Raw genomic sequence first — 23,462 nt, forward strand, 5'->3', positions numbered from 1 at the left:
GGGCAGAAATGATCTATTCTAGTAAAGGTGTATGGAGTTTAAAAACACAATGGAGCACCTCCTGTATTACCATATAACATCACAAGGTGGAACGGAGTATTTTCTGTTTGAGAGAAGAACTCAACCCAAATGTGCAGGGTTTGTGTGTTTTTGATGAGGAAACAACATTAGAACTAGGTCAAAAATAACACAGTATAGGCCCACTATGTTGAGCCTGTTAACACACATTGTACAATATAGAGCTGAAGTCATGGACCCAGGGGAGCGCGCTCAGAAAGAAAACTTGTTTTTCAAACCTTTGTCCAACCTTTGTTTGTCTCAGTCCTTTTATGAAGAAGTAGCAGTAGAAGTAGCACTAGAAGTAGTAGTAGCAGTAGTAGTAATAGTACTAATAGAGGTAATAGGTCCAATAGTATTAGTAGCAGTAGTAATAGTTGTAGTAAAAGTTGCATTAATAATAGCAGTAGTAGTAGCAGTAGTACTAATAGTAGTAATAGTTCTAATAGCAGTAGTAGCATTATCAGTGGCAGCAGCAATAGTAGTAGCAGTAGCAGTAGCAGTAGCAGTAGTAGTAGCAGTAGTAGTAGTAGCAGTGGCAGTAGTAGTAGCAGTGGCAGTAGTAGCAGCAGTAGTAGTAGCAGTGGCAGTAGTAGTAGCAGCAGTGGCATTAGTAGCAGCAGCAGTGAAATCAGTGGCAGTGGAATCAGTGGTAACAGTGGTAACAGTGGTAACAGTGGTAACAGTGGTAACAGTGGTAACAGTAGTAACAGTAGTACTAATAGTAGTAATAGTTCTAATAGCAGTAGTACCAGTAGTAGCAGCAGCAGCAGCAGCAGCAGAGGAATCATTAGGATAATTGGGATCATTAGAATCAGTAGTATCAGTAGTATCAGTACTATCAGTAATATCAGTAGTAATATCAGTAGTAATATCAGTAGTAGTAGTAGTAGTAGTAGTAGTAGTAGTAGTAGTAGTAGTAGTAGTAGTAGTAGTAGTAGTAGTAGTAGTAAGGCAAGGCAAGTTTATTTGTATAGCACAATTCGTACACAAAGTAATTCAAAGTGCTTTACAGAATAAGAAATACATTAAAATCATAATAAAAACAAATCAAAACATAAATAATCATGAAGATTAAAATTAAAAAAAGAGAGACATAAATTAGAGAGAAGAGTGCGGAATGAAAACCTTTCAGTTATATGCACAGTTAAACAGAAATGTTTTGAGCCTGGATTTAAACAGCGTCACAGAAGAGTCTGTCTCACATGTCTCACATGTTCAGGTAGTTCATGTTAGTAGTAGTAGTAGTAGTAGTAGTAGTAGTAGTAGTAGTAGTAGTAGTAGTAGTAGTAGTACCTCTCTCATGAGTATCTGGGCCCTCTGCACAAACACATTGGGGCTGGAGACGTCGAAGCGCTGCTGCAGACCCTCCAGACTCAGAGCCTCCACTTTCTCATAACAGCTCTGCATCTTCACCGGGTGGAAGGCCAGCATGGAGATCTTCTCCATGTGCTGCACGACACAGGGCACAGGGCATTTCATGAGGACAACACACTGACATACTACTTAGTACTATTCAAGACACATTAGTACAGGGTCTTCATGAAAAAATCCATGGCCACAGACATTTTGGTCATGATTTAAATTAAGGATATTTGAAACAGTGAGCAGGGTTATTTAACTTTGTGGCTGGTTTGCCGTCCCTACCATTTCAGAGAGCCAATTTTATTATATGGGCCTATACACAGTAAATAATGCATTTGGGTCAGTGAAAGAGGTAGGAGCAGGATCAGATTTCAGTTAGGGCAGATTTGCCAAAAAGGTGTGGGTTGAAAAGTTCTGTTTTTTAATTAAAAAGTGCAAATAGTACCAGATGAGAGCATGGGATTTAACAAAAACTGCAAAAACTCAAGTTAGTTAGCTGTACAAGGTGTGCAAGTTGGAAGGCTTAAATGAGGAGACGAGTATGGAGAAGAACAACAGTATTAACATTGTTTTTTTTGTTGTTGTTGTTGTTGTTTTTTTAATAAGACAGGAGAAGAGACAACAAACAAGTGAACTAAAAAAAGGAGAAAAAAAAAACATACAAAATTAAATAAATCTAAAATAAATAAAATAAAAATAATACAAAATAAAATAAAGTCCTATATCTAAACCCCCGTCCTCCTCCTCACCTGGGCCACAGTCTCCTTGGTCCCGTTGTTCACTGTGTTCTTGCTCATGTCCACCAGCTCTCTGAAGAACACCTCCCTGACCTCAGAGAAGCCTCGGCTGGTGGGCTCCATCAGAGCGTCCAGGATGGAGGAGATGTACGGCTCAATGCTCACCTTCAGCAGCTTCTCCGCCTTAGGCTGCGCCACCACTACAAGGAAGGGGAAGATTTATAGGTAACCTTTTTGTCAATTATCTGAAAATGATTATTATGTCTTACTTTTTTTTTTTTATATATATAATTTTTTTATGTTTAATGCAATTTGAGTTTCTGGGCCCACTGTCCTCCCAGGTCACTAAATAGAGATGCACTGATCCAGCTTTTTCAATTCCGATATTGAGTAATATAGCATGATCTGGGGACTAGTTTATAATGTAAATGATCATGTTACACATTTGCCCTGAAATATCAAAAAGGTAAATTCCCAAAGTACAATGTAATCAACGGGAAAAACTGGCTCTTGCCCCCCATCTGGAAGTATCATCACATTGTAGAATCTGAAAACCACCAATAAACAAAAGTTCAACCATTGTAAGACTTTCTGGGCCAAGTACAACCAGTAAACAGTCTTCTTACATAGAATTATACTTCCAAACGGGATATCGACTGAACTGTTATTTGGAAGGCGATATCTGATTCAGCAAATTTTTCAGTATCGATGCTGAAACCCAATACCAGTATTGTATCAGTGCACAACATTATCTGTTACATAAGGGTGTTTTGTTCTACAGTTGTAGGGAGTATTAGCTGTTACATAAGGGTGAGTCGTTGTACAGTTGTAGGGAGTATTATCCGTTATATAAGGGTGAGTTGTTGTACAGTTGTAGGGAGTATTATCTGTTACATATGGGTTAGTTGTACATTTGTAGGAAGTATTATCTGCTACATAAGTGCGAGTTGTTGCACAGTTGTAGGGAGTATTATCTGTTGCATATGAGTTGTTGTACAGTTGTAGGAAGTATTATCTGTTACATATGGGTTAGTTGTATAGTTGTAGGGAGTATTATCTGCTACATAAGTGCGAATTGTTGTACAGTTGTAGGGAGTATTATCTGTTGCATATGAGAGAGTTGTGCAGTTGTAGGGAGTATTATCCGTTACATAAGCATGAGTTGTTGTACAGTTGTAGGGAGTATTATCTGTTACATATGGGTTACTTGTACAGTTGTAGGGAGTATTATCTACTACATAAGTGCAAATTGTTGTACAGTTGTAGGGAGTATTATCTGTTACATGGGGGGAGTTGTTGTACAGTCGTAGGGAGTATTATCTGTTATAAAAGGGTGAACTGTTGTACAGTTGTAGGGAGAGTTGTTGTACAGTCGTAGGGAGTATTATCTGTTATATAAGGGTGAACTGTTGTACAGTTGTAGGGAGTATGATATAAACGTATGAATACAGGCCAGAAGAATTGACAAAAAGACAAAAATAAGATGTTCTGAAAGTTACTTCCTGTATTAAACTACAGGGAAGCAGTTTGTAGATTTTGATGTTTTTAGAAGGATGGGTGGTACTTCAAAAACTGCAGTCTTTGCGATATCCTAATGTCAATTTGATTGCGATTAATCTCGCTTGAACCTCAGCATCCATCTACCCACGTATTCTCTATTGCGCCTTTGTACTGAACTTCTTTCCCCAAAACAACCAACGTAGCCATCTAATCTTATCCATCCTCTCTATAAACAAAGACAATTGCCTCGTTTTTGGTGCAAGTTCAAGATATAAACAACTCCAAAAATCGTGGAAATCTCCGCGCAGAAAACCGACTGTCACAGCAAATGAGGAACATATGATTTTGAAGGAGAAATTTCGGTTCTGGAAAAACTTACACTAGTCAGATCTTTTGGAAATTGGAAATGTCAGAGTATTTTCCTGTTACTCTGCCATTGCGTTGCCTCATGGTGAAATCATTAAAGGCATTTTTACAACGTCTGTGGATTTAATTATTGTTTTAGGCTGGGTAATCATTAGTTAGATTGCAGCATCTACCTGGTTGGAATTTTACGACGCAGATAGTTGACGATGAATGAAAAAAATGCAAAAATATAGTAAAAGCATAAAAATGTAGCTACAGCATCAATTATAGTTTCATAACAGGAAGTTGTTGTGACATTCCGGCGGCCTTTAGGATGCTACTCCCATTTACTGGAACCGACACAGCAAATATTATAAAGGGGGTCATGTCTTCCGTGTCTTTTTTTAATAATGCTTACTTATCCAAAAAAAAAGAAGAAACGCTATCAGAAAGTTTTTTGTTTTTTTTTCTGCTAAAGTTCTAAGAGTTATGGCCTTATTTTGAATTCACAACAGTTGGCAGGTTTAGACATTGGTAACAAATGACTGACGCAGGTTCTCTCAAATACGTGAAATGCCAGTGGGTATGATTAGTCACATTTTAAAACAGGTTTTTAAATAACAAAGTTTCACAAAGGATCGTTTGTGCCTTCATGGACAAACAAACAAGCTGCTATCTAGATACTAATCAATACTAGTATCAAAACTAGAGATTAATTGAAAGTATAGTTAAGAATCAGTATCGTTTTATAATGTTTTTTTGTTTCTTTGGTTTTTTTTTTAATCTATTGCCAAACTAATATAAGATTGAATAATTATTAGGGGTGTAACGAAGGTCTATCTAAGTCTCAAGATACGATGATATCACGGTATGAACCTCACGGTACGATATTTATTGTGATATCGTGGGAAAGCTCATAATATGGTGGAAAGGCTCATGAATAGGGATGTAACAATATCCAAATCTCTCTGTACGATATTTTCACGATATACATCTCACGGTACGATATTTATTGAGATATTTTGTGGACGCTAACGAAACTTAATATGCGACTTTTTCCTCTTAAAATGCCTTGACAAGACCTAATCCAAAGAACTAAGACTTAAAAATGCTTAGAACTTATTTCTTCATGTAGTCTGCAAAGGGTCATGGTCTATGTCAGGGGTGGGCAAACTATGGTTTTAAAACTCATTTCAATACATAGTAAAAACTGTGGGACTTGAAAGAATAATATTTTGTTGTAATGATTTTGAATTATGGGATATTTCAATAACATGGGATGTGTTTTTTTTTTTGTACATATCACATGTTATTTTTTTCTCATATGACGTGGATTACCAAAAAACTCCATCCATCTGCCCTGGTCTGGCCCTTCCATCAGATTTTAAAACCCTTTGTGGCCCACGAGTCAAAAAGTTTGCCCAGCCCTGGTCCATGTAGTTCCCTCAGTCTTTTTTTTAGCTGCTGCTGCACCATAACTCTTAATTTAAGCAAAGAGACTTGTAATTTGATATATTGTAATGGTCCACGATATTATTGTGAGAACTTTGATGATACAATATCACGATATTTCGGTTATTGTTACATCCATAGTGATTATATACAACCTTTTCTTTAGTAATGAAATTGGGTTTGAAATGTGAGTATCGTGACACCACAAATTGGTATGAAAAAGGTGCAAGATGTAACTTTCTGGAGGTGGCACATTACCACCAGGATTCTGTGGAAGTAAAAAACATACTTCAGAACATCATCAATCAAATGTTTTAAGCCATACACTGGAAGATTACTAGCCTGAGTCATGAGCCGGTTTTACTTCGTTTCACTTTGTACAAACCATCTGACCTCGCAGCATTAGATTTCACTCGACGGTAGGCGGGTACTTTTTATCATTTAACCGATCACTGCTATTTGGTCGTCACATATGTAATGCGCCGCTAACGGGGCTAACTGGTATATTAAGCTTTTCCCAAATCCCGTAGGAAGAAGGACAATAACGTCTTTCCCCTTGATAAAATTCACCAAACATTCTCTTTGTTCCGGCTTTAAATCCTTGATCTCAGGAATCGTTGACAACACTGAATATATCACTCTTCGCTGATTGGCTGGTGCCTGAACCTGCACTTCTGGGGTTCTTGCGAACCGTCTATTGTATTTTGATTCCTGACCTAGTCGCTGAAAAGAAATGAAATTGAACGGAGGCACTAGGGGGTGCCAGCCTGGCTAGAAGATTACAGCGAAAGGAACAACATTTCCATGGAAACAAGCAGTCGACGCCCTCTTCAAGAGTCAGGTTTATGGAGATGCAAGCTTGCTCACAATAAGGGCGCATGTTTTTTCAGTGCTAAACCAAAACTAAACCAAAATGAAAAAAATATACTCTTATTCCAAATTTTGGACAGGGGGCCTCATTTTCTAGTGAGCCAGATTGTTAGAAATGTGTGGAAACTTTTTGAAAAAATATTCCATCCAGTCCTTGTATTTGCAGAGGTCGCTGGTGCTAGGCTAGTGCATGTCAATGGCCATAGTTATCCTGCCACTAAAAACAGTCTTACCCACTCCACAAAAGACCTGAATGTAAATGTCTGTGTTGATAGAATAATTTTAGAAGGAAAACCAACCTTCCATTTGAAGGGTTTATGTCTGAGCAGCAGTGAGTTGTACTTCCTGATAGAAAGCTCGGCAGTGGCGGACTGATATATGAAAAAATAGTCCCTCAACATGTGACGATTCATGCGATGCGAGGTTAGTTTTATTTCAAACTGAGGACTGTATGGAATTTTTTTTAAAAGTGTCTCCACACGTCTCCAACACTCTGGCTCGCTAGGAAATGAGGTCCTTTGTTCAAAATTCCGAACTGTCCCTTTAAGTCTATTTTTTGGCAAAAAAGGTACATGCTATGGCTTTAATTTATTCATGCTTTCCTGTGGTTAATACAATTTCCGTCTGGATTTGTCTTTCACCGTTTAAACAAAGCCCAGTGCTTATAGAAGTTGGTTTAGTATAATTCAGAATTACCTCTGATCTTGTTGGTGACGTACTCTTTGGAGGTGATGATCTGGTCCATGTCCGTCCTGATGGAGGCCTCGATTGCCGGCTGCCCCGCCTCGCACCTCTGCACCAGGGTCTCGTACTGAGCCTGGCACTGGCTCTGCACCAGGCTGTACACCGCGTCACTGATCTGCCAAAACACACACGCAGCTGTTAGATGTTATGTTAGGACTAATAATGTGGTTTAATGAGGCTAAATACTAAATATGCAACACTGGAAAAGTTTAGTTAGGCTGCGAACATGATTGATGTATTTTTCTAATTTGTTATACATACATTCTTCTATATTACTTTTTTTTCATGAAATAAGAATCAAACTTTTATCTTAAAGAATAATACAGACCCCAACAGAAATGAAGAGGAAACAACACCAGGTAATAGCTCAATCTAAAGAGGGAGTATTAACTGCTACAACATAAGTTTCACATCCATTTTTGATGTTCACGGAGAACTGTCGTGAGGGAGTATGGGTGACAGAGGCTTGTGGTTTGAGCATTGCACAGAATCTTACAGCTAACCATAAGGAGGGTTTGAATAGGGCCCGGGAGAGATCGCTAAATTACTTAAACATGCATGAACAGTATCTAAAATCTCTTCAGGGATGTTTATTGATGAGGGGGCATCATTATAGAATGGTAGAAAGCAGAGTTGGGACCAAGTCGCTGTTTTGCGAGTCTCAAGTAAGTCTCAAGTCTTTGACCTCAAGTGCGAGTCAAGTCCCAAGTCAAAGACAGGCAAGTCCAAGTCGAGTCACTGACCCATGAGTTCAAGTGAAGTCCAAGTCATCTGCTTTGAGCTTTAAGTCATTTCAAGTCTTTATACCATGACTTTTTAAGTACAATTTAGTTTAAAAGTCACTTTGCATAAATCTAAGCTATATTTGGTACTTTTTGGTTTATTTTTATATGATTATTTATCATATATATGATTATTATTTATATATATGTACAAATTTTTCCTTTTTAAATGTCTTGACATTTATTTTAGTCATGAAGTATCATGTTCTCTGTAGCTCCCTCTGTTTTACTGTATTGTACTCTATATACTATATTTTATTTTAGTACATTTGAGGATACCACATCATAGTACTTCAATTACATCCAAAGTAACAAACAGAAGTGAGGGGGACATGATCCAGGGCTCAAGTTCTAGTCAAGTCCCAGTTCATTGATCTTCAAGTCCAAGTCTTAGTCCCTTTTGTCAAGTGAAGTCTCAAGTCCTCAAAATAGTGACTCAAGTCTGACTTGAGTCCAAGTCATGACTAGCAAGTCCCCAGCTCTGGTAGAAACCTTAAAAACATCTATTTGGTGTATTTCCCCTCTATAACAAAAGTGCGTATATTTAATTATGTATTTTCAAGAACATTATATTCATTAGCTTTATAATTTTAGAACAAATACCAGCATCCAGTTCCTCTGTCGGTCGTGCAGTTTGCCTTTGAGTCGAGGAGAGATTTGGTCTCTGAGCTCAGGCTGCAGAACCTCCATCACCAGGTTGGACAAAATCTGCAGAAGACAATAAGCAACAACAGGATTCAATAAATATACATTAGGTTTATTCCACGACTATGGGCCGTAGGTGGGATACAACAACTAATGCGGCGTGGGGCAGTTGGAATGTGAGAGTTCTTCAAAGGCGGATTTACAATATTAATAACACAATAATACAATGTTAAAAACACACAGACCCTGCATATTTAGGCTGTGTTCTTGTCTCAAACTAAAAACACTCTGTTCCACCTCGATATCGATGATAATACAGGAAGTGCTCCACTGTGTGTTTAAACTCCATACACCTTCACTAGAATCATTTGGATAATTTCAGCCCCTAGAATTGGCAATCTCTATTGAACTAAAGTAAAAGATAGCTATTAACTTAACAACTACTGCTTCATGACATCATTTTGAGCTTTGGAGATCCAGACAGACGAGTAATAAAGGGTTACTCAAAAATGTGTGAATAAAAAAAAAAAAAACAAACAACTCCAAGTCTGTTTCAACATTCTAACATGTCTTAAAGCTCACAAGAGTCAATTTTGCGTAATATAGGAGCCTTAATATTCACTTGACACAAAATATCTGAAAAATCTGAACTCTTGTTTGGCTTCCACCAAACAAAGCTCCTGGGGCTCAACTCCGGTCATTTGCGCTGCTTCCCGAATTCCCACTTCCAACACACCACATGAAAGCACCGTCATTCACTGGGTACATTTAAATGGCCAGTAAAATCAGATAACTAGAATAATGAGATAATGCAAGAATTAGATCTCATTGTTGTTTGTGTGTTTACATGCACAAAGGAAATCTGATAAAATCTTCGTGTATTTTTAGAGTAGCTGTTGTATTTGGAAAACAAAGTACCATATTTTTGGGACTATAAGGTGCACCGGATTATAAGGTGCAGTATTAATAACGTTGAATTGTCTTGTCTATTTTCATAAATGAGGTGCGCCAGATTATAAGGCGTATTAAGCGAAACAAAGGTACGACACTTGAGACTGATCCCTTAGCCCAGACATTCACGATCCATTGGCAGATCATGGCATAATTTGCCTAGGGTTGCCTCCCTGTCTTGGTGAATGTGGATTATGAATGTGAATGTGTGTGTACATCATTTAAGTTTGTTTGAGGACTCAAATATACATTGAGTAATAATGTGTTTAATGCAGTTTCAAGCACATTTGTTTACATTTTACAGAAACTAAACTTAAAACCACATGGCTACTTTGCATAAATTATAAGTGCTGAAAAAACTGCTCACTCCTTGTGTACTGATGTCGTCAGCTTCTGGACTGGCCTAAAGGACATGCCTGTTCTCCACGAGGCTCCTGACTACAGTAGCCGTAATGCTCTGACAATCCATCAAGTGATGTGGCTTCGTAGTTTACCAAAGTCGTACTAAAACACTGACAGATTTTTGAGCACTGTGTAACACATAAAATCGTTTTGAGGTCAGTAAACACAACCAGAAATATAATACATAAGACGCACCGGATTATAAGGCGCACTGCAGATTTTTGAGAAAATTAAAAGGATTTTAAGTGCACCTTATAGTCTGAAAAATACGGTACAATGAATGAATGGTATAGTGTTGTTTTCTCATCACAGTAGACCTGGAGTTGTGTTTTGTTTCATTCACATGATTAACACACAAACCCTGCATATTTTGGCAAAGTTTTTCTCTCAAGCAGAAAACACTGTTCCACCTTGTGATGTCAAGCGGTAATATGCTCCACTGTGTTTATAAATTCCCTACACCTCCACTAGAATCATTTGGATAATTTCAGCCCTGGAACTGCCAATCTCTAATGAACTAAAAGGTAATGAATAGCTGTTAAATTGAAAACTACCGCTTCATGTCATCACAATGTGAAACAGAGCATTTTGAGCTGTGGAGATGTAGATAGACTAATAATAAAGAATTACTCAAATATGTGTGAATGAAACAAAAAACTCCAGGTATGTTTTTGAGAAGTAAAAACATTTATAACATGGCTTACAGCTCACAAGAGTCAATTTTGTGCAATATAAGACCTTTCAGAATCACAAAAACATTTTAAAACAATGAACCCACCCTCAGCCAATTCACTTAAGCAGTCATGTGTCCACAATTTAGCTAATGGCAGTTTGACACCGGTTAAACGACACTATAATGGTTTTAGAGTGACCGATAGGAACGCAAGCTTGTTTTGGTTTGTGCTATCGAGAAAAGAGACTTTAATCTTTTTATCAAGACGTAAAGAGATTCTGTTGAGTAACTGACGCGTACTGCAAACCGGTCTAGTGGCATTTGTAGCAGTACAATCACTTTTAATGCCTTTGGGGCCAGATTGCATAAAATAAATATGGCAGTCAGAGATAAAGAAGCAGGTTAAAGCAGGATACGTTTCTCACACAAAGTAGGGCAGATAATTATTACGCAGAAAGTACCATTTGCTGTATTCTTATTGCAGTAAAATGAATATAAATACAAATTAAAGGTGCTGCAGATGATTTTTACTGTCGGAAAAAACGTAAATAATCAAACTAGTTTGCTTTAAACAGTTTGTAGTGGTCCAAAGATATTCCTCACTTACTAATATCTAATTATATTTTCGCAACTCTCAGAGACCAGAGTGGACTTATGTATGGCAGTAGAGCTAAGTACAACTAGCATGCTAATGAGAACCTCCTGATGATCACAATTAAAGACTTTCTGATTAGACTTATAGACTTTCTGATCGGACTTGTTTTGACCTTGAAGTCTGTCTGTACTGCAGCAAGACAAATTTACATGAGAAAACAAAAAAGATCTTCCCTCAAACAGAAGTACAGTTTTACTTGTAGTATATGAAGCCCAATTTTGGTTCTAGTTTTGTTTTTTAACATAGTTTAATCAGAGAGATTTACATTTTTATTTTTCAGTCTAATGTAAACAGCAATTTAAAATAAAGAGAAAATATAGTTAAAGTTAAAGGGCCCAAATTATGCAGTTTTCTGATCTAGGTTATAATGTTTCCTCATCACAAACAGACCTGGAGTTGTGTTTTGTTTTATTCACACGTTTAACACACAAACCCACCATCTTTAAGCTTCTTCTCTCATACAAAAAACACTCTGTTCCACCTTGTGATGTTATACGATCCACTAGTGTTGTAGTCAAGACTGCACTAATCGAGACCAAGACCAGTCAACGAGACCAAATCGCGTCCATCTTTGTCCTTTTCTATATGCATTTGTATTTTACAGTTATTTTGGCACTTAAAAAAAACTCTATCTTCATTTGATCTGATTAATGTTCATTTAGGCTTAAAATAGACCAAGCAAATGGCACTACACTTAAAAACCCCTTTTGTGGAACCTGACCCACGGTTTGAGAACCCCTTTTTAAATCCTGCTTCCACTGGCACTTTACAGAAAACAACGTCAAAGTGAATCAAGTCAGTTTTTTCAAGTTCATAACCTTTACAGTTACATTATCTTATTGGTTTTTACATTGATATTGAGCAGCCTCTGCACTTTTACTGGCACCAGTACGACACTATGCTCCACTGTGTTTTTTAAATGGAGTTAATATGATTAACTAAGATTCAGGACTTGAAAACTTGAAAACTACCACTGCATGACAACACAAGGTGGAACAGAGCATTTGGAACTTTGGAGATTAGGGATGGGCATGATTAATCGATAATTGATCATTAAGAATTTCATCGATTACGTTAATTTTAATCGACAAACTGAATGTAGGTTGGTGTGTGTAGCGTGACCAAACAAGGTCAGTACATGTCTCTCTGCACTCAGAAGGAGGGAGCAAACACAAACAGTCGGTCAGTCTGCAGCGTACCGAAGTGCAGATGTGTATTTAACGATGACTTATACAAGAAATTCCACGCTTTCCGTTGCGTTCGGGACAAGTGTGAGGCCATGTGCAGTTTACAAAGCAGGAACACATGTTTCGGTGTCCAGTGGTAAAAAGCTTTACCAGGTGAGAGTCGCGCAATGATGATGACGAGTCCCCACCTCCCTCCCCCCGTACGGTGTCCTGGTTTTGACAAACGCAAATATGGTCACACTAACCTGTATTCCACTGAATCATGTCTTTTAATCCAACAGAAATTGAACCGCATCAGCGACACAAGAGCTGCAATTTTATCTTCGCTGAGTTTATGCAAATTAGCGATGTGGTTTTAAGTTTTGTTTCTGTGAGAGTTGCACAAAACTGAATTAAACACATTATAATGTCAAACAGACTGATGTGGCTCTAGAGTCGTTATGGTTTATATGTCGTAAAGTTGAATTTATTCATGCAGATTAGTAGTGCAGATAGTAATAATAATGATGATCATTTTAATATAAAAACGTTAATGATTAATCGATCGTCAGAAGAATTAACGATCGATTAAGAAAATTTCATCGAATGCCCATCCCTATTGGAGATGTAGACAAATTTAATAAAGGATAACTCAAACATGTGTGAATGAAACTTAACACATCTCCAGGTATGTTTTTGAGAAGTAACACTATGACATGACTTAAAGCTCAATTTTGCACAATACAGGACCATAAATGTAACATATATTGGACATGTTGCCAGATACTCAGTCCAGTCCATCACTTTCATAAATACAGCAGCAGTTCTTACTTGAGCAGGCTGACCACACATCATCTCCCATGTGCCGTAGTGTCCTTTAGCCTGACGATACAGCCTCACGGCGTCTGTGAAGGCAGGAGTCTGCACTTTATTCTCCTCGGACAAACCTGGAAAACAAAAAATACACTGGAGTTAGCAAGGTCACATTCAATCTTGACAAAAAAAGGTTACGGTAAATGTTATGCGTAAGTCTAAATACATTTAAGATGAATGCAGACTGACACATCTTCTCTACGACATAAAACCCACACAGTCCTGGATAAGTCCTGGTTTGGTAAATGTGCAGGGTTTGTGTGTTAAACATGTATGAATGAAAGAAAACACAACTCCTCTTATGGACTCAGACTCGGACTCAAATCAATAACATCTGCAGCCTTTTACCATCTAAAAACAGAGCAAAAATCACAGGTGCACGGTCTAAAGGAGACTTGGAGAGATTTATCCATGCATTTATCTCTAGGTTAGATACTGTAACGGCCTCTCGCAGTGCATCCAGAACACTGCAGCTCAGGTCCTAACTCGAACCAGCAAGTATGAGCACATGCGTCCTGTGGCTCAGAGAATAGACTTTAAAGCGGCTCTGCTTGTGTACAAATCTCCATGGCCAAGCACCAAAGTCCATCTGTGACATGTTAGTGCCATATGAAGCATCTCGGAAATCAGCTGGCAAGTCCCCCTGGCTGAAAGTCCCCCTGAATTGTATCCTTTATGGAACTAAATTATTCAGTCTATATACATATACTAATTACACATGCAACAAAGCTCAGAGTCACCGTGAACGCCACAAACACAGTCCGACTGACCCATCCAACTGTTGTGTTTCGTTTAAAGTCCAGTGCGGTTTATTTGTGAAAAAAGTTAGAAAATAGACCATTTAATGACAGTGCGCCTTATAATCTAGAGTGTCTAATAGCCCGGAAAATACGGTACTCTATATTCTATTGGCAGCAAGTAAAAAGGCAACAACAAGGAAGTGGCTTAAACCACGACCAACAACTGAGAACTGGACTGACAATGTGCAAGAGCTCTACACGAGGAAAAAGGTTTCATTTTTATAGAAAGTGCAACTGGACTTATTTTACAAGATGTGGTCTAAATGGACAGAGCATGTAAAGCCAGTGAAACTTCATATAAAACTATTTCATATTTGCAATGTTCTGTTCATTTGTGAAAGATGTTCCCTGGCTCCCCAACCTGTTCCAAGTTTGTATGTGTTTTTAAAAATGTAAAAGCAGGAATGTGTGATTTCATTTTACACATCGCAAGGAGTAATCTGCTTTTTCAATTAAAAGTACATTTGAAAAAACGTAACACAGATCAGAAAACGGCGTAATATGTGAAACAAGAGTCAATATTATCACTGGTAGCACAGACAAAGATCTACGGCAGTGCAATGCTAGGAATCCTCTACATATCAAAGCATGTATGTAGCTGTAGTGAACATTGTAGTGAAGAGTGTCGTGCATGACAAACGGGAGATTTGAAACCCTAATTACACATATCTGCTTCCCATTTGGTTTAGAGGCCCCTGAACTCAAGGAATGCAGCTCGAATCCACGCAAAAATGTGACAGGCGTGATGGTGGATGTGAAGCGCTGTTTAATGTTTCTGGGACTGCGTTCGAGAGCACCCGTCCGCACAAAGGCAGGAAGCGTGTGCGCGCGTGTTTACGGAGTCATGTGGGGACGCAGACGGGCAATCAAGGAGAGTCGGGTTTTAAGGTTATATTTGGATCTGTTCATGCTCCAGTATTATTTTTGGATTGAAAAAAACAGAAACAAACTAAAATGTGGCTATTTGAGGGTGCTCTTGGAAAAAGGATCAAAACTATAGACACAACCAAATCCAAAAAAGTAAAAGTCGCACAAGTGAATTATCATTATTTTTTGGATTATCTGGGGTTTTTTTGACAAGAAAAATACCTTGGCATTTGAAAACTCTGGATAACTTTGTATAGTATTTAAAAATGTATGACAAAAGTAGCAGTAATGTTGTATTTATTAAAATGAACACTGCAAAGACAAATTTTGAATGGCTCCTGCACTCTTTGTTTATCCAGCTTTTTCAGTTCCGATAACGATTTCAATACTACGACATTAAAAGGTGCACTGTGTAACTTTCTGCTTGTTTCTATGGATATTAGGGTTCGGCGGTATTACAGTATTAAGGTATACTGAGGTATTAAAAAGTATGTGGATTATGGAAAGAATGTGGATTATGAATGTGAATGTGGGTGAATCATTTAAGTTTTTTTTTTTTTTGTTTTATTTCCTATGAGGAGAACTCAAATATACATTGAGAAATAATGTGTTTAATGCAGCTTTGTGCACATTTGTTTACGTTTAACAGAAACAAAACTTAAAACCACATGGCTCATTTGCCTGAACTATAAACGCTGAAAAAACAGCTCGCTCTTGTGCGCTGATGTGGTCAGCTTCTGTCGGACTAAAGGACACAACTCAGTGGAATGTGTCTTGTGTTCTTTTTGCGACAGAGACTGTGCGGCTGACGGTGAGTCTGTTGGTCCATGTGAAACTTTTCAGAAATTATGTCTGCAGGTCATATGTGTATAGTCGTTTACTAAAGTTGTACTAAAACATTTTGACAGATTTGATGATTTGATTTGTGTTATGTACCACATTAAATCAGTTCGAGGTCAGTAAGCACAACCAGAATTAATCCATAAAGGCACACCAGATTTTAAGTGCGCCTAAAAGTTGTTAATAGTGTACATGTTTTGTTGATAATTTTCAATATTGTTAGGCAAATATAATGCTTGCTATTCTGTTTCTGAATGGTATAGGCGCAAGATACAAAATAATTCTTAATTAGTCACGGTAATACAGTATACCCTGGGTAAAATGCTGAGAAGGTTTAGCAGTATCAAAATTTGGATACCGCCCAACCCTAATGGATATGTCATTGCTCTGCCTGGAATATTCCACAGTATGACATTAAACAGCTCTACCTTACATTTATTGCATCTCCACAGCCTAGTTTGGTCTAAATGAAGATAGAAAGGTTTAATGCCATACTGTGAAACATTCCAGACAAAGCAATATCATGGAAAAAAAAAGCATTTGATGAATGTTCCACCAGAAAAAATAGAAACTACGGAAGTCGGGAAGGCTCATAGCAAATGCGAACGCTGCAACAAATACAAACACGACAACACATCTAAAAGCAACAGCAAACTAAAAAGTCACACCGGAAGTGACCATGGGACTCTATTTTCCGACGGATCAAGTGAAGCGTTAAAGGATGAAGCGGGAAGTGAATGGGAAAAGTTGAAGAAGAACAAGAATGTGAAAAGTAAAGGAACGGAGAAGTGAACGAAGTTGGAAACGTAAGTAAAAGTGGTTTATTGTTTTGTGGCCAGGATCGATGTACTGACCGTTGCTTGGTCCGTCGGAAAATAGAGTCCCGCGGCGTTTGCATTTGTGTTGCGGTGTTTGTGTTTATGAGCCCTCCCGGCTTCCTTAAGAAACAGATACCAGCGGAGAGACTGAATTCAGCTTTTATTTCCTTTAAACAAAAATAAAGTAAGACAAAACTGACCCAAATGTGTTACAGAGCTGTTATTTATCTCTCAAGTAAGTTTGCGTAAATAAAAATGGACTACAGCCAGTAAATATTCTTATTACACCAATTTATATGACCAACCAGGATATCGTCTGAACAGATATTTGAAAGCCAATTCAGATCTAGCAACTTTTTCAGTATCGAAACGTATCAGATCGGTGCATCTTTATCTCTGCTGGCATCTAATTTGAGCTGGAGATGGCCAAAGCACACAGGATTATCAAAAGAAACAACTGTACGTTTGTAATGATGAAAGATTTACATGAGCACTGTAGTTTCAAACAACTTGGAACATTTGGTTAAGCTTCAAGTTCTGGTCTAGAACGTTAATATAACTCTTTGTCATGTCCCCACAAGGTATCTGAATCGAATTTCTATGTGTGCGGAGGAGTAGAGGGAGAGAGAGAGAGAGGGGGGCTGGGGTGACTAAGGCAGGAAGTCCCACAGCTGAAAGGTCTGAAAAAACTCTGGATATCATGACTAGTAAATGTATGAGAGGGTTAGCGAAGCCTATAACGGGATTAAAGAGTTTGTTCTTTTAACTCAGACTCTTATTACTCATATTAACCACAAGTGTATTACTCACTGGATTTTAAATCCGACATAGTTTTTTTCCAGTAGTAGGATTAGAGAGAACTTTTCATGACCAGCTAATCACAAATTGCAAGAAGTGATGGCCAAATACTAATCCAAAATAATACTGTCTGGACGTAATATCGGATTTATAATTTGAAGTGAATGCATGAAATCTGGTATTTTCAGAGGACCAACAAAAAAATTGTGAAAATTCTATCAAAAAGAGTGGTGCAAAAAACACAAATGTTCATGTAATTAGGTTCTCTTTTCAGACCAAGAGTTTGTATGTTTTTATCGGAAGTTAAATTATCGGAAAACCAAATGAACCTCATTGAACTAACACAAATTCAAATCATTTCTTATTGTCAACATGAAGCTTTTGTCACTTGTAGAGTAATCAAAACATTTACTCAAGTAAGAGTACTGCAACTTCAAACCAGTGGTGGATGAAGTACTCAGTTTTGGTACTTAACTTAAAGTACAGATAATGGGACAAGAGATTACTCAAGTAAAAGTAAAAGAAGTATCACATGGAAAAATCTACATGCCTGTTTAAAAATATACTTAAACAGGAAAAAGTAACAGTAAAGTTACAGTAGCAGAGCAATTAAAGGATAGAATGCAGTGATTTCGAAAAAGAATTCAATTGATTTTTTTCTACAATTTGTTCTAGCTGTTTTTGTGTACCTATTTGGTTTGCTCAAAATTGGGACGGAAACTTAAATGTGCTCAAAAATAAGTCTGAAGTAAAAGTAAGAAGTATCCACTCTATTAGAAAAGTACTTTGCATAAATGTAAGAGTACTACCCACTTCTGATTGTATTTTTTAGTGTGTACAGTTTGTGGTACACTATCAAATACAATATGGCTTTGTTTTTAAAGATGTACTACTTAATATTGTTGTAGAAAAGTTGTCTGCTTGTCTCCATGGTGCCGTTATTGCGTCTACACAACGGCATAAAAATCTATCCATATCCATACAGACAAATCAGTTCGCAACCAGGCCAAATTATAAGTCAGATCTGCGGAGAGGGGATCCTAGTCACAGTGAGAGTCATGTTTTCTTCTTCCAAATGTTTAATATTATACAAGAAAAGCTATAACATCTCAATTAAAACACGCAAATGGCACTACACTCGAAAAGTTACAGCCCCCTTTAAAATGCATTTCTCTCTCTCTCTCTCTCTTTTATTTTTTTTTTTTATTAAATTTGCATTTCACACATCCCTTTTGTAATTGTTGTGGCACTGCCCATTACTCACTTCCTCTTTACAAATAAGTGTTTTAAACAGAAGGCATTTCCTGTGTGGACCCATTACTCCGAGTCACGTGATCATCACAAAGCGTGGAGTGTTTCATTGAAATGGTCACGTGCAAAAGTACTACTAATGTGTGCATTTTGTGGTGCGGTTGGAAAAATACAGCATTATATTTAAACATTTGTAAGGGGGAGTTGAAAGGGTCCATATTACACTGTTTTCTGATCTATGTCATGTTGTTTCCTCGTCACAAACAGACCTGGAGTTGTGTTTTGTTTCATTCACACATGTTTAACGCAACAAACTCTGCATATTTAGGTTGAGTTCTTTTCTCAAATGGAAAATACTCATGATAATACAAGAAGTGCTCCACCTTCAGAAGAATCAGTTGGATAATTTCAGCTCTGGAATTGCTTATCTTTATTGAACAAAAGGCAAAAAGTAGTTGTTAACTTGAAAACTACCGCTTCATGACATCACAAGAGGGAACAGAGCATTTTGAGCTTTGGAGATGTAAACAGATTAATAAAAGGATTTGAACATCTGTGAATGAAACAAAACAGCTCCGGGTATGTTTTTCAGGTTCATGTACCATTCGTTGTTTTGAATTTCAATTAAGAACAAAAAACAAAAAAAATGGGAAAAGAGTTTCTTATTTCATTATTCCGCTTTAGTTTCCAAAACAATACAAAAAAAACAAAAAACAAAAAACAGATTTCGACCTTTATTTACAATATTATTTAATTTAAAGTTTATTTCAAATAACACCAATCAAAAAATTGTCTTTGTGCCTATTTCAATTTTGATGTTTTATTGTCTCTGGTTTCTTTGCCACAGAAGTTCCACTGCTAGAAGAGAATAAAATACCAAAATCAAAAGTTTAAATAGGCACGATGACTGTTTTTTGATTGGTGTTATTTGAAATAAGCTTTTAAATTAAATAAATATAATAAATAAATAAATAAATAAATATTGAAAACAGAGGTCGAAATCAGTTTTTTTGTTTGACACTAAAATGGAATAATGAAATAAACTGTTTTCCCATTTTATTGTTTTTCGTTCTTAATTGAAATTCAAAAGAAAGAATGGTACACTGACCTTTTCTTTTCTGACATGGTTTTAAGATCACAAGAGTCAATTTTGCGTAATAAAAGACCTTTACTATAATGTTTGCTTTTGTTTCTCTCTTTTTCAGTCTCTCTTTGCTTTTCAGAAAAAATGCAATTAGAGATTTTCCCAAATTGTTCAGTTTATTGTACTATGTTCTGAAACAATACATCTCACTTAAAAGGTGCATCGTTTAACGTTTTGGGTAGAGGGTTCGCCAACTGTCTCCAGTTTGGCTGAAATGTTACAGAGTGTGGCACTAAAATGATCCTTCTTTCATTCATCAGTTATGGGGGTTTAAACTGCTCAAAAAACATGCACATCTACAGCCAGCACGACATCCTCTACACAGATCTGACCGGGCTCTGGGTCTGGCGGCATCTCCTGCTCGTTTCCATGGAGATAGCGAGGTTTAATACCATACTGTGAATCATCCACAAGAAAAGTTACACAGTGTACCTATTTTACAATCCTAATATTTTCATAATCTAGGTCACCTCAAGACTGAAACTCTGGTGAACACTGTGTCCCATTGACCTCCAGATGCCCACTCAAAGCCTTATTTTGACCGCGCCCTGCATTCTACACCTCTGGACCACATCTGGAGCCGCTCTGCACACGTCACGCTGTTGCCGCGGGTTACGGCTCTGGCATGTTAACTATTATGGGCTGTTTCCTGTGCAGGTCCCTCCTCCAGACTCACACACAGATGAATGGCGAGCAGCAGTAAAGGAGCAGACTGAAAAGAGCAGTGTTTTCAGGTGAACAGGACTCACAACAGCGTCATTGAAGTGAAATGTGAACTATTTACAAGATTTACAAGTGTGGACAAATGTTTGGATGGGGAATTTGCAATAAACAGTGAGAAATAATCCATTTGGGGAACTTTAACTCTTATTAAATAATACAAGATAACAAAGTATACAACTGTAGCAACAGTGAGAGATAATTTGGAAAAAAAAAAATAAAGAAAATTGGAGAATGAGGTAAAAAAAAAATAAAAAAAAACATCAATGATACAAGAGTGCTCATGAATTTTGTTAGTTTGGAAATGTTTTGATCCCATGATTCTGGCACATATAACTTTATAGTAGAATGAGCACTCTGCACATCAGTTATGAGAGATGGGTGTGTTGGAGGAGAGGGAGCAGCCCAAGAACATAGAGATTTATTAGGACAAACTGTGCAACATTTCGGCACTAGGCCTTCATCAGGCAAACAGTGTTTGTTTTGTTGAAACATTTTCAAAGGAAGCAGACTATTTTACTTTTCTACTTCTCTACTAAAAAAACTAAACCAAACCAGTAAAGCAAATGTGTGAAGCCTATTTACAGTCATAGTCGAGTGTACAGTCGAGTACCTTTCCTGTTCACTACAACATAACTTACAATTTAAAATGACAGCTCTCTGATGATGGACATGTAACAGGTGCAAACAGTCATCTGTCAACAAGAACTCTCTCATACTGTTCTGTCAGAGTTGATAAAGCCACAGGCCACTCTTTTGAGGACAGTGAGGTACGGGTTTTAGCCAGAGAAAATAATTGGTTTGAGAGGGGAGTTAAAGAAGCTATTTTTGTTAAGAGAATCCTTCTCTAAACAGAAATGGAGACCTCAGACACCATCTATCTCCTATTTACAACTCCATCCTCAAAGCTAAATCAAAACAAACAAGAGAACAACAGGTGTAGCCAGGTCAGGTCCAGAGGTGTGAAAGCTCCCATCATGGCCTGAACGGTTATGCTAATATGACCCCACACTCAGTACAGGTCAATAGGCCGAACAAACAAACAAACTGTAAACAAGTAGGTGTGTTAGTTTCAGAGTAGTTTAAGTGTAGTTAGCTCCTCCCTGCAGACAGATATAAGGAAGTGTCCACCAGCATCTGACCAGAACTGAAGAAGCAGCTTGGATGAGCTGTGAAACTTTTGTCCAGTCGACAAACTGATTTTCTCCTTTGCCATAGTTGATAAAAACTGTATAAACAGATTTTATATAGGTATCCATTCAACAAATGTTATCCTCACTGATTATGTAAAGGATCTGCATGTAGTGTGCACTCCTAGGGTTTTAAAAAAGTACTACACACACACTGTGATCCTGAGTTGTCAGTGCCTAAACTTTGATAGAAGAGGATGTTTTTCTAATTCTCAGTATGTCATGTGAAAACTCTAAAACCACCAAAATTCCCTCTCTGAGTTGCATAGGCTGCACTAGCACCGACTCATGACGTTCTGATTGGCTAATCTTCTTGTGAACCAAAACACCACAATACAACAATAAATGAAACATCATGCCCATTGTTTTTGTAATTAAGAATAAGCACTATAATTGTTTTCAAAAAAAAGGGATTTGAACATGTTTACGTCGTATCTGGGGAAACAACTGAAAATAATACAGTACATACAGTTCCTTTATCGGACATAATTAATGGGTAGCAATTATTTGTTGAGTCAGTGTTTGTTCTAATATCTTCCTGGTAAAAATATGATGCTAAAAGATCATTTGACCAGATGCGCACAATAAAATCTGCATGAAGTCATAAGCTTTGGCAGTACGTCATTTGCATGTGTTTTCTCCACAACCCGTCAAAATAGGTCTGAGAATGACATAACAGATTACTGCAATATTCTCTCAAATCATGAAAATCTAAACACAAGAAAGGCTGAATAATAATATCTCCATCTTTTGGCCAGTCTCACTTTAACTTGAAGCAGAGTAAACAAGTGGTAAAAGACATGACATCACTGCACAAATCCAACTGGAATCCTCTTCACTGGTTTCTATGAGAGCAGCCACAATGCAGCTCGACTGGCTCTTGCTCTAACAAACTCACACAGAACATAAAACTACCCCACAACACTGTAGTTTTCAAATGACAGACACTGCCCCCGCTGACCAAAACCTGTAATAACAACTGGCTCCGACACATAAGCACACACAGGCTCATAAAACTACCTCTCGAGACTGTAGTTTTCAAATAACAGACACTGCCCCCGCTGACCAAAACCTGTAATAACAACGATCTCAGGTGTCACTATGAGTCTAAAGTCTAAAGTAAACACACGCAGCGCAGTGTAGACAATGCAGGTGTTGTGATGGATCTTGCACAAGTCTGATCAAAGGCGAGCACAGTCACGGTAACCAGGTAAATAAGGATGACATCACTCGAGCGTGTGACTGTCAGTTTTCAGTGAAGACGCTGGTTTCACAATTATCTGGGAATTTTGCAAATACATAGTGAATTTCTAAGTGAAAGATGTAAAACAAGAAGTAACTTTGAAATACTGTGTAAAAAGGGCGTAGAGTTGGTATGCAGTTTTGTAGAATGCAGAATTTTCAAAAATAGTGCAGATATTTTATGTTTTTGTAAATAGAAAGCTTATGAAAATAAATTGAAATTGAAAGAGTTGTTTCATCGATACTAAACAGTAACAATATTTTGAGTAGGGATGCCAACAGTTTGAGTTTTGGCTTCTGTCGATATTCGATATGAACTGCTTTTAGTGCAAGGACTGAAAAAGGCATTTTATTTCCATCAAAAACAGTTAAAAGAGCATTGTGTAACTTTTCTGGTGGACGGCCTGTCGTACTTTTTTAATGGAGATGTTATTGCGTTGTCCAGAATGTTTCACAGTATGGTATTAAACCTTCATCTCCATGGAGACCAAACCAGACCAAGTTACAGGTCAGATCTGTAGAAAGGCAACCCCACTCACACTCAAAATGCTGTTTTTCTAAGTATTTCTGAGCTA

The 23,462-nt window shown here is 37.5% G+C and overlaps 1 protein-coding gene across 1 annotated transcript in view; it reads right to left on the reverse strand.

Moving 5' to 3' along the window:
* niban2b (niban apoptosis regulator 2b) overlaps positions 1-23,462 on the reverse strand; it is an 85,840-nt gene that overhangs the window by 1,957 nt on the left and 60,421 nt on the right. The window contains exons 7-11 of the mRNA XM_055161485.1: positions 13,176-13,291; positions 8,456-8,560; positions 7,023-7,185; positions 2,172-2,359; positions 1,354-1,509 (exon numbers count right to left, since the gene is read on the reverse strand). Coding sequence (XP_055017460.1) covers positions 1,354-1,509; positions 2,172-2,359; positions 7,023-7,185; positions 8,456-8,560; positions 13,176-13,291 — 728 coding nt within the window. The remainder of the gene's footprint in view (positions 1-1,353; positions 1,510-2,171; positions 2,360-7,022; positions 7,186-8,455; positions 8,561-13,175; positions 13,292-23,462) is intronic.

Source organism: Boleophthalmus pectinirostris, unplaced genomic scaffold (assembly GCF_026225935.1).
Source record: "Boleophthalmus pectinirostris isolate CB_2022bp ecotype Guang Dong unplaced genomic scaffold, ASM2622593v1 HiC_scaffold_4, whole genome shotgun sequence".
Classification (NCBI taxonomy): Eukaryota; Metazoa; Chordata; class Actinopteri; order Gobiiformes; family Gobiidae; genus Boleophthalmus; species Boleophthalmus pectinirostris.